Source organism: Andrographis paniculata, unplaced genomic scaffold (assembly GCF_009805555.1).
Source record: "Andrographis paniculata isolate CXL003 unplaced genomic scaffold, ASM980555v1 Contig54END, whole genome shotgun sequence".
Lineage (NCBI taxonomy): Eukaryota > Viridiplantae > Streptophyta > Magnoliopsida > Lamiales > Acanthaceae > Andrographis > Andrographis paniculata.
The window spans coordinates 610,820-622,251 of NW_026137589.1; the positions used below are offsets into that span (position 1 = coordinate 610,820).

Below are 11,432 nucleotides of genomic sequence, written 5' to 3' on the forward strand. Positions count from 1 at the left end.
TTCGCTTGGCCACGGATTTCCAATCTCCAGGTACAAATTGCTATTGATAACTTGTTTTTTTTGTTTTCGCCTCTTTCTTGAATTCATTTTGCAATTCTTCATTTCTATTATTCAAATCTCCAGGTACGATTCTTCATTGGGTATTCTGCGAACATCGGTATATTCATTGTTGTATACGTAATTGGTAGCTATTCTCTGAATCGGGCCTGAATGTTCGTCACTTTTCGAGGTTTTGTGTAAATTGGTGTGAAATTTTGGGAATTTTGAGAATTTCGTCACTTTCGAGCTTATTTTGGGAATTTCGTCACTTCTGTAAAATTCAATTTCTTATTTTCCTTCAAGGCATAGTGTCGAGCTTCTCTGATATTTTGTGAATTTCACGATCTGCAGATGTCTACGAGTAGTAATAATTCCCACGCAAAAAAAAGAACAAGTTTTGAGTTGCGGTACAAATGCCCAAAGTGCAAACGTGGTGTTGTAGCTGCCATACGTGTGGTTGGTCCATCAAAAGAGACTGAAGGTAGATTATTATGCAACTGTCGGATGGGGGTTTGTGATTTTTTCCGTTGGCTAGAACCTCTCAACAAAAGCCACGAGGACCGCGATATGCACATGGAGACTAAGGTTGACTCGTCCGTGTGTTTAGTTGATGAAGTAAAGGAGATTAAGATGAGGAATGATCAGATCGTTTGCGAGTTGAAGGCGGTGCGACGCACTTTGAAAAAAATCATGACTGTTTTGGTTGTTCTCATTGCAATTGTGTTGTTAAAAATAGCACTTTAGACGATACAGTGTTGCTCGTCGGGGTGTGTTTTTGAGAGGTCTAGTGTCGCTTATGTGGTCCTTGTTGTTTAGAAGGCGTACTATTGCTCGTTCGTATTACGGAGCTTTTAGGTAGTTTGTGCCTAGGATTGGTGTCACCTAATAGTCTTTTAGCAAGAGTAATGTTGATTGAGTCATGATTGAATGACAAATTTTCGGGTTGATGTAGATGATTCGTGTTTCTTCTGTAGTAGTAACCAGTTCGTCTGTCTTATTGTCAATCACTGCCTTCTAGATGTATGTCGTCTTTTAAAATTGTTACAAATCTCTCCTCTAAGTTTGTTTATGGTGTGGAGTGGAGGGGTATTAAGAACTTGCTTTCAACAAATTATGATTTTCCCCACCATCATTTTTAGCTACTTCTTGGCTAGTATATATATATATATATGTATTGTATGTAGCAATACTTGATCATCTTTTGCTAAAATTCTGCAGTTGGTTCCCACGGATGCATGCTTTGAGTGCAATCTTTTTAAGCATGTATTCATTTGCTAATAATGTCTAAAGAACTTCAAACCACAATAACCGTTTTATTATTATTATTCTTCTTCTATATATGGATGTTCTATTACCATTTCATTCAACTATACATTTCATCAGAATTGGGTGAGGAAGTCGTGGATATGCTGGTTGATCTCATCTGCCCTTACTGATTGATAAAGTGAGCAGCCCCTTCAATCACCACAACTTCCTTCAACGAGGGCACGTGGTTTTAGAACTCTCCTTTGTGGATGAAGTCTTGTACACCTTGCACGTGATAGGTCAGGTCTAGATCTCCCACAATATACTTTGTTGGCACCACTACTTTTGCTCCAAAAAAAGCCCCACTCAGTTCCTAGCTTCTGCAAATATCAAGATGTTAATAATAATCAAATTAGAACCCATAAATAGTCATTATACAAATTACAGCATCTCAAATACTAAACTATAAATTAAACAATATGAGGATGATTTGCAGATGATAGGAAGTAATTGACAGAGACACACTTATAAAAAGTCATAATTTATCACCACCCTGTAACAAGATAGACTATGAAATAAGAGATGATCATCCATCATAAATTTAGCACACAGATAGATAGTAGAAGGTAGCCGACAGGAGCATGCTTTCCAAATATAATCCAGCCCCCCGCAATGCAGATTTTCGGTTACAATATTAATACCTCACTACCGTCATGTCGTAGCGAACCAACAAACAAAAACACATCAACCAATTCGCTAACACAAAAGCGACATAGGTAGTGGAATCCTAGCAGATGTAATATGGAAATTAAAGCTTAGAAATCCCAAGTTCAATACACAATCATGAACCACCACCCCGATGAGTGCGCGGTGTTTTCGAGAATCGAACAGATTTTAAGAGAGATGCGATGGACGCTCGCACGGATGATGTTGCTGGTCGTTTGCCTTTGTCGTCAGAATTTGTTGCTCCCTATTTGCGAATATGCAAACAGATAAATTATTAGGTGTGGCTAAGGTGCGACGAGAAAAATTGGAGTGGCACGAATATGTACCTACTATGGCTGTGAAGCAGCCCTGCAGTGTTTGGGTCGTGCGGCGAATCTCTATTCGACGCCGCATCCTCCTGTGATGAATTATCAAGAGAAAGTTAATATCAGTACATAGTTTAAAACAAACGATATTCGTATGTCGAGAGTTAATATAGTACCTCACAGGGGTTTGGATCATCCTGATTGTCACGGCAATCCGGCCCGGCTGCACTTGACTTCTGCGTAGTCACCTGCAATATATAACATGAATTACGACCCCATATTTTAATGACTACTCCAAAGGTAATATGATCTAAGGACTACTACCTTCAGAGGAAATGGGACATTTTTGCATCATCTTTTGTTATGCCCTTGTTGCAAACACTTTGAGCATGTGGTCGTCAACCCTTTCCGAGAGGCTTTCTCCGGGTTCTTCTCATCATTTCCATCACGTCTCCTTGCTTTCTTTGGTCTTCCCGTACGAATCTTTATCTTCGGGGGATCAACCGGCCCAAGGTGGGTTTCCTCATACTCGTGCATGCCGGGGACGGGGTTGATATGGTAACTATAAACCCGTTCATACGTCTCCCTCCAGAAGCAGATGTCCACAAAATCGTTAACATTAAAACGGTGGTGATCGATGGCTGTAATGGCGTGGCAACATAGGTACCCACAAACTTGAAACATCCCACACGTGCAAGTCCTATGCCGAAGCTGAACCACATGATTTCGTTGGTAATGAATTACCTGCAAGTTTTCTCCGCCTCCCCATGACGCAAAACAGTTCCTGGACTCTACCCGTTGTTTGTCGATCTTCTTCACAATGTTGGGACAGATGGCTCCAGAGAATTTTTCAATCCCCACACGCTTCGTCTGTATTCGAACCATAAGGTTGCGCCTTATCCACTCCCACATATCAACAATTGGGAGATCTCTCACTTCCATTATATGCCGGTTGAAGGACTCGCACATATTGTTTACAAGCGCATCACTTTTGGTCTTCGGCGAGAAGTAGGCACGGCACCAATGGTGGGGGGGAACTTCGCTCAACCACGCGTATGCCTCTTCTCCAATCCCGTGCGCCGCATCGTACTTTTGGATATCTCTCATAATTTTCTCGTGCTCCTTTACACTATACGTCGAAGCGGCAGACCATAAATACTTCTTCAATGCAAGCCCTTTGAATCGAGCTTTGACATTTTTGTACATGTGTCGGACGCAGAACGTGTGCTCTGCACGCGGCGCCCGAACAGATATGGCCTCAACCAGCCCCTTCTGTCTGTCTGATATAAATCCCCACTCCCCGTTCCTGCATTCGCCTATATCGCGCAGCAAACGCTCTAGAAACCAGTCCCATGTCTCGAATTTCTCAATCTCGACAAACGCAAACGCTAGAGGATATATATTGTCATTTGGGTCACGCCCAACTGCCGTGAGCAGCTGCCACTTGTAAATTCCCTTTAGGAAGCAGCTATCCAGCCCTATAATCGTACGACACCCATCCAAGAAACCATCCCTCAACCCCGATTGGCAGTAATACATTCTACGCAAAACAGGAGGATCACTGTCGCGATTTACATCCAAGATAAGACTGCTGCCCTCGTTGTACCTGTAGACAGTCGCACAGTAGTCATACAACCGGTGATATTGCTCCTTCGTGTCCCCCTCAAATCATCTGCATTGCGTACTTTTTTGCCCGACAGACCTTATGCATACTAGCATAAACACGAACTTCCCGGAGAATCATTTTCCTGAGGGCGGGGAGCGTAATATCAAGGTTATCACTTACGATACTCTTGATTCGTCTTCCCAGGTATTTGTAATCCGCTTGCGTATTCCGTGTTTGGTGCGCACAAGTGTGAGTCCCTACATAATGTACAAGCAAACACAAAAAAATGTAATGTACAACTGCACCAATAAATCTTGCCCAAACAGAAATGCGCAAACAAGTGTGAGTACCTTTTAACGTCTTGATCTGAAATGTAGGCCCATTCACTACACATGATGCGTGGATCCTCCAAGCGCATCCATTTTTGCAAGCCGCGGTCACTTTTGTCCTTTCATTCTTTACGAAAAATATGTCCCATCCTTTGCGCACCGACCAATCCCTCAATGCATTCTTGTACTTTTCGCGGCTTTCAAATTTTAGGCCTACTTTTAAATCAACACAAACTAAATCACGATCCTCGTCCCATTCATGATACATAGGGGCCGAGGTATGATCTGTCCGAGGCGGCGTTCTTAAACATCCCTCGTTGTCGCTATCTGCATCGCTGAACCAGCCCTCGGACGATCGAGGTGCTGCCGTGAACCCATCTGCCTGCTCCTCCTTGTCCTCATCATCCTCTCTGTGAAGACCTTCAAATCCCTCGAAATCACGATCATTTTCGGGCAATTCATCATCCTCCCCATGCAATCGGTGTATCTCTTCTTCAAGTCCCTTAAACCCGGATCCATCTCCATCATCGTCATCATCTTCTTCGCTGGATGTGATGCCATCCCAACATTCGGCATCGTCTGTAGCTGGTGCAGTAAACTCTCCCTCCAAGTCATCATCCCCGTCCGGTTGATCCTCCATGGCCGTTTCATAACTGTCCTCACGGTTGAACCTCCCATCGTGCTCACCATCTCTTCCGTCAAATCCTCCATTATATGAATCGTCCATAGCAGCCGTTCATCGAAATGATAACCCGCACTATGTTGTTCCCATTAATCTCTACTTGGTGCAAAGCCGAAAGTATATTACGCACCGTGTTGTTTGGCCTCTCTCGCACCCGCAATATCTTCATTGTAATCTGTCCACACCGGTTCATCCACACCAAGATGCCCTAGACCGTCCCCCCGTATGAATCTTCATCGTTTTCGTCGTAATTCCACGTTAGCGGTCCACTACCGCGAACATCATCATCCTCCTCGTCCATTCATTCACCCCTCATCATCGGACTCTTTTCCTTCGGACTCCTCTCCTTCGACATTCTCATCACTCTCTTCATCCATTTCATCCCCATCGTCAAACCCACCATAATATCGCCCTTCCCCACAATCCATTTCCGAGGACTCAGAGTCCGAGTCCGAATCTAACTCCTCCACAGTTTCAGCAACTCGTTTACCCTTCACATTGTATAATTCATCGTTCGGATCAAACCCCCCGGTCATATTTCTGCCAGTCCATGCGGTAGAGCACTCTCCACCCAGGTAACCTCCCTGGTTCTCTTCCAAAGACTCGTCATCCTCTGAAGATGGCAGCTCGATAACCGCACGGCCCGGGGGAATCGTCAAATAACTTGAACTGTTATCTCCATGCCAACCAATAAGGGGCACCTGTTTTTCCAATCCTACTTCGCGCCACTATCTATCGCATGTCGCGATGGGCAATCCAACGTCTTTTACATAAATGTGTATGTGCTTCTCCCCTTAATGCTCGCGAAACATTTCCAAGACATCATCGTCGGTCTTCATTAGAAAAATAAATTTGGTGCTAAATCTGCAGGGGACCCCTTTAGAAGTGTGATACATGCGCACTGCAAGGCTCTTTCCACCAGTACGTCCGTAATATTCAGGGGGTCCCATAATAAATCCTGTCCTTGTCGATCTTTTTAAACAATACTTTTATTCCACCTACGTAAGGATGACCTGGGCTTTCCACTTGAAAATATCCACCAACACACATGTAAATATCAACATAGGAGTCTTCATCCATTGCTTCGAACTAACAAAATCCTGCAAGTGGGACAACCAAAATAGCAATTCAATTCCCCTCCGACTGACAGACATAAATAAACTATACAAAACAAAACGAAGATGGTCCACCCCCAGACAAAACAAAAAGTTCGATTAAAAAAACCAATAAATCCAAAACTTTACGCAGGCAGGTAATGGATTTTTGGGGAACACCATCGAAAACCAATAAAAACCAGACAAATCGAAGAATTTCTCAACCTGGAATTGCCATAGTCCGTGAAAGCAAAGGAAAAATGAAAAATGCCCTAACCTGTGAAAAGAAAATCCCAAAACAGCGAGGTAGAAGATAACCCGTGAAATGCCCTAAATCGCGATAACAAGTGGAATATCCGTGATATCGCTGAAGAGGAATGAATGACAGACCTGTTCTTGGCCGAAATCGGGACCGCGACCGCGACCGCCGGGGGAGACAGCCGCCGTCGGAACCTGGAGTCTCGTCTGGAGCTACCGCGACCTCGGGGGGGATAGTGGGGATAGATGTCGGTGGGGTGGGGATAGACCTGTTCTTGGCCGAAATCGCGACCGCGACCGCCGGGGGAGACAGCCGCCGTCGGAACCTGGAGTCTCGTCTGGAGCTACGGCGCCTCGGGGGGATGGTGGGGATAGATGTCGGTGGGGTGGGGAGGAGTGGTAGGAGAGAAGTGAGAGAAAGTTATGTGAGAAAATTAATTGAGGGGTATAACGGTCCATTACATATAAAATTTAACACCATTAGGTTAAATTGATCAATGGGGAGAGTGTGCAACGTTTCTGAAAACACAGGGGGAAACTACACAGTTTTTAAAGTAAAGGGGGAAAATGCGCGAGTTTCCAAACCACAGAGAGATATAGACAGTTTTGCCTATATTATATTATATAAATATATATATTTTAATAATTATTAAAATATTCGAGTCCAAGTCCGAGTTCAGTCTATCCCCAAATATATATTTTAGACATAAGCCTGCCCATTAAGAACGATACGAGACTAATCCGCTCATTTTGACAACCGCAATCATGCTCTACAGCAGAGAGGGATTACCAACCCTCTCCCCCCACCTCACATATAGTGTATATATATCATATATATATATATATAAATATACACATACATTAAGAATGTTCCGAGGCTAACCCACTTCATTTGATATTCGTGATCATGGTCTATTACAGAGACAGGGGATCACCCCTTCCTGTCCCACCTCACATATAGTGTGTATATATGTATGCATATGTGTATGTATAGTATATATAACATACATATGTATGTATGTGAGAGGGGTAGGAAGGGAGGGGCGCTGGTGATCCCTCCCTCTACTGCACTTCCGCCGTAGGATTGTAAACATTGGTGAAGCTTGTCGTTGCCATCAAATATATGTAAATACAAAATTTATTTTATCATACAGTTGGTTAATTTTTATGGTCGCTTGTCAATTTGTGTTGTCGATCTGGAACTCACCGGGACACTAGCTAGAATTGATAATTAAGTTTGCAAATAAAGCATCAATTAGTAGAATACAAATGTACACAAACTCAAATTCATCCATTATCCAACATTATTTCTTACACCAAAAATCACAGCTACAACGATCTACATTACATTAATTCAAAACAACCTCGACGTCAGAACATAACGTCGACTCTTAAACATAAAAGTTCATAATTGCAAAAAACAACAGCAAAAACAAAAAGGAGCAGAAATTAAAAAGAAGAGCTTTCTCCTTCTGGAAAGCTGTTCAAATGTAGAACTATTCTCTAAGATATGTGTATATGTATGTGTGTGTATGTATATACTTCATTCTCAGTATCACCAAAGACCGGGCGATGATCGATGTATCTGCCGATTACTTTTTGAGGGTTTGAAGGATGTATTCAGCATACAGGTCCCTGCAATAACCCGACATTTGGTTACTATGAGTACCTGTAATAGCACGACCAAATTGATTCATCAACTGTGTATGAAACTTACATGGAGTATTGGATGGCATCAACAGCTTTGGAAGAAGGCAGAAAATCATTCACTGCTACCTCTTTGTTTTCGTTCTTCTTGTCTGCATATTTATTAAGGAAAAAAAAAAACCAAAAAAAAATTGTTGGAGACTGAGTGGGCGAGAAATCACTAAAAAGGATACAATCTTCAAAGAAGCGCCGAATCTCAGTGAGACGATGTGGAGGAAGTTGGCTGATGTCGGTGTAGTGCCGATACTCCGGATCGTCAGCACATACAGCAATGATCTTGTCATCTTTCTCTCCCTAATGAGGAGAAGAATGTTTGGCATCAAGAATTTTTAGTAGACATAAATATATAGCAATGAACAAGAAACTTCAATTTTAGCTGGTTAAACCACACTGGCAAGCTCTATGTGATAGGTTCGACGATGAAAAAGACATTGACAAAATTCAAATTGGTGACCAATCACCCTACTACACCAACGTTGGCTACATGTTGTAGATTTGGATTCGGATTTTTGAATAGTAAACGTTTGAATTTAAATAATTGTTTGATGTGATGTAAATAGATATTAATGTGATATTTTGAATGTAAAATTAATTTTTTAAACAATATAAAAATATTAGTTATTTTATTTAATAGTTTTAGAAGGAAAAAGTTAAATGAACAGTAAAAATCTTATAAGAAATCCACAACATAACGAAAACCAGGCATATTGTGAACTAACATTCTAAAAATTACGATTATAGCTTGCATGTTTGTATTCTAAATATATAATTTCGAAAACTACATAGCACATTACCTGATCGATCATAGGCATCAAGCCTATGGCCCTGGCTCGAAGAAAGCATCCTGGAATTACAGGTTCCTACATAAACGATTTTATTTAAATATTATTGGGATTGACAGCATTTAGGCTTCTGTATCTTGCAGAAGAACGTAATGATACCTGCATGAGTACTAGGACATCCATTGGATCATTGTCTTCACAAAGTGTCCGAGGGATGAAGCCGTAGTTGTGAGGATAGACAACGGATGAATACAATATACGGTCGACCTAAAGTTTTAAGTTTCAATAAATTGAATCGATTGGGGGTAGTAAGTCTTCAATAGATTGATTATGTTGAATTGATGGAGGCAATCGATGTAGATGGAATTGTTTAATTCATACCTTGATCATACCAGTTTTCTTGTCTAACTCATATTTCACTTTGCTTCCTCGGGAAATTTCGATTACCTGCAAGAATTTGGCTATAAGTTTTTTTTCCCAGCCCTACGTTCATATCTCTTCCCCGAGACAACCATAATCAATACAACATTGTAAATCAAATTCTTATTGAATTACTGTTTGATCTAAATAACTAAAAAAATACGAAATAAAAGGGCATAAAGGCATGCCTAAGGATTAATAAAATGAGAGTAGAGAACTTATTTGTTTGAATAGGAGAAGTCATTTAATATATACAATAAATCGAGAGAAATAAATATTGAGAAATTGTTGCAATATGTTTATTTAATATTTTTTACTATTTAATTTTTTTTAAAAAAAATTATACTATTTCAATTTTATTTAATTTATTATTTAAATATTTAATATTTTTAATTTTTAAAATTATATTAATTAATCTTACAAAAACATAGCCTCTAATTTATTATTCCAATAAAAAAATCATTAATAATTATTTTTTTCTTAAACTATTCATCTGCATTTTTTTACACTTCATAAATGATGTGCTCATTTTTTAACAATTATTTCTCAACTAAATATTCTGTTTTACAAAGTAAAAAATAATAATAATTTTATTTTCTCTACTAAATTTATTTTCTCTAAAATTTGCAATTTGATTCTCTAATCGCTTATTCCTAAACTTGAAACAAAAGAAAATTCTACTTACAACATTAAAAATGCTGGGTGCCTCCGAACCTGCAAGGACATTGAATACATCAAATGTTGGGACACAGAAAGGATGTCTGAATTCAAAAGATACTCGATTTCATGACAAAGAAATATATATATATATATATATATATATATAGAGAGAGAGAGAGAGAGAGAGAGAGAGAGAGAGAAAAGGAGAGAGAGAAAGAGATACCAATCTCAAGGTCGTGCCAGGGATGAGCAGCAATTGACCTACGGGACAAAGTTGAGAGGATCCTATCGTTCAAACGGGGAGTACGAGGGCTGCCTTCATTGCCATCACCCATTTTTTCTGTAACAAGTTACTAATTACATTAGATTATCACTCATTCCTCAACCAATTCGCCAAGATCACCCCAGTCGATATGAAACCCTAAAAACATTGACAGTTCAGACAACCCTAAAATTGTGGAACTATTTTCTTCCATTTCTCTAATTAACCACCTAACCAGATCCGCCTAAACCTGAACCACAATCCTCGAATGAGTCAAGATCTAAATGTCCATTTGACAAATCCCTAAATCACCCACGCACTGAAAATTTCTATTTTTGTTGTCCTAATCCGATCAGACGAGGAAACAGCGTAAAAAATGTACATTAGAATAAGGATACAAACAAAGAGAGATAGATATACCTGACGAAAGGGGAGACGAAGAAAAAATACTTGTAGGGACAAATTGAAGATGAAATGGAGAGAAGGATACGGTAATAGCAGCTATGGGTGTCGGGGGAGGTTATATAGGAAGGGAAACTGTGTAGCATATTCGGACAAATGAATCCAGGTGGAAGGGAGGGATGAGGAATCGTTGCAAGATTCCATTAATAGAATACTGGGGTAAGGTAGTAACAGCCACTGACTTAACCGTTGATGGATGGATATGTGGACTTGGTCTGAGAAGAATATGGAAGCCATAGCAACCTGTTGCAACTTCCCTTCATTTCGTATTTGTTTCAACATCTTCACAGGTTGTCTGTCGTTTCATTGGCTGTGGATCTTTCCGTTGGAATAATGTTTACATTTGTTATATAACTAGATCCCTCGACTAACTTCATTCTAGTTATTATTGGGTACGAACAATGTTTTAATTTAATTATAACCACAAGTATAGACTCATTTATTTAAATACGCTAATTTAAAAACATTGCATAATACCAAAAAAAAGGGTAATGCCAATATAGACACCTTTATTATGTTTTTTTTTTAAAAAAAAAAATCTTCTATATTTAGTTTATCGTATGCTTAACTATTATGATATAGAAAAATTTATATGAAACTCTCGTTTCATTCATAGTTAACGGAGGGTCAACTCCACAAGATGTTTACACATGCATGCATTATAAATGAATACACCAAAATATCGTATAAAAGATGTAAATGCCCTCACAGATGTAAATAATCTATTCGAAACAAACAATTTTTCATAGTAATGGTTAAAGAAAAAACACCCAAATTATTTGTTTCAATAAATTATTTGCACCTATTTGCACCTACTAGAGTAGTTAAATCTTTCCATAAAATAGTTTGGTGTAC

General features: G+C 39.8%; 1 protein-coding gene across 1 annotated transcript; it reads right to left on the bottom strand.

Moving 5' to 3' along the window:
* Nucleotides 1-7,556: 7,556 nt before the first annotated feature.
* LOC127255815 (soluble inorganic pyrophosphatase PPA1) lies at nt 7,557-10,684 on the bottom strand. The gene is made up of 9 exons (XM_051281558.1): nt 10,536-10,684; nt 10,077-10,193; nt 9,879-9,907; nt 9,155-9,220; nt 8,933-9,040; nt 8,786-8,851; nt 8,165-8,285; nt 8,002-8,083; nt 7,557-7,919 (listed from the first exon to the last, which is right to left on the bottom strand). Exons 2-9 carry the CDS (start codon nt 10,186-10,188, stop codon nt 7,877-7,879), a joined length of 627 nt encoding a protein of 208 aa, XP_051137515.1. The 5' UTR covers nt 10,189-10,193; nt 10,536-10,684; the 3' UTR covers nt 7,557-7,876.
* Nucleotides 10,685-11,432: the final 748 nt, after the last annotated feature.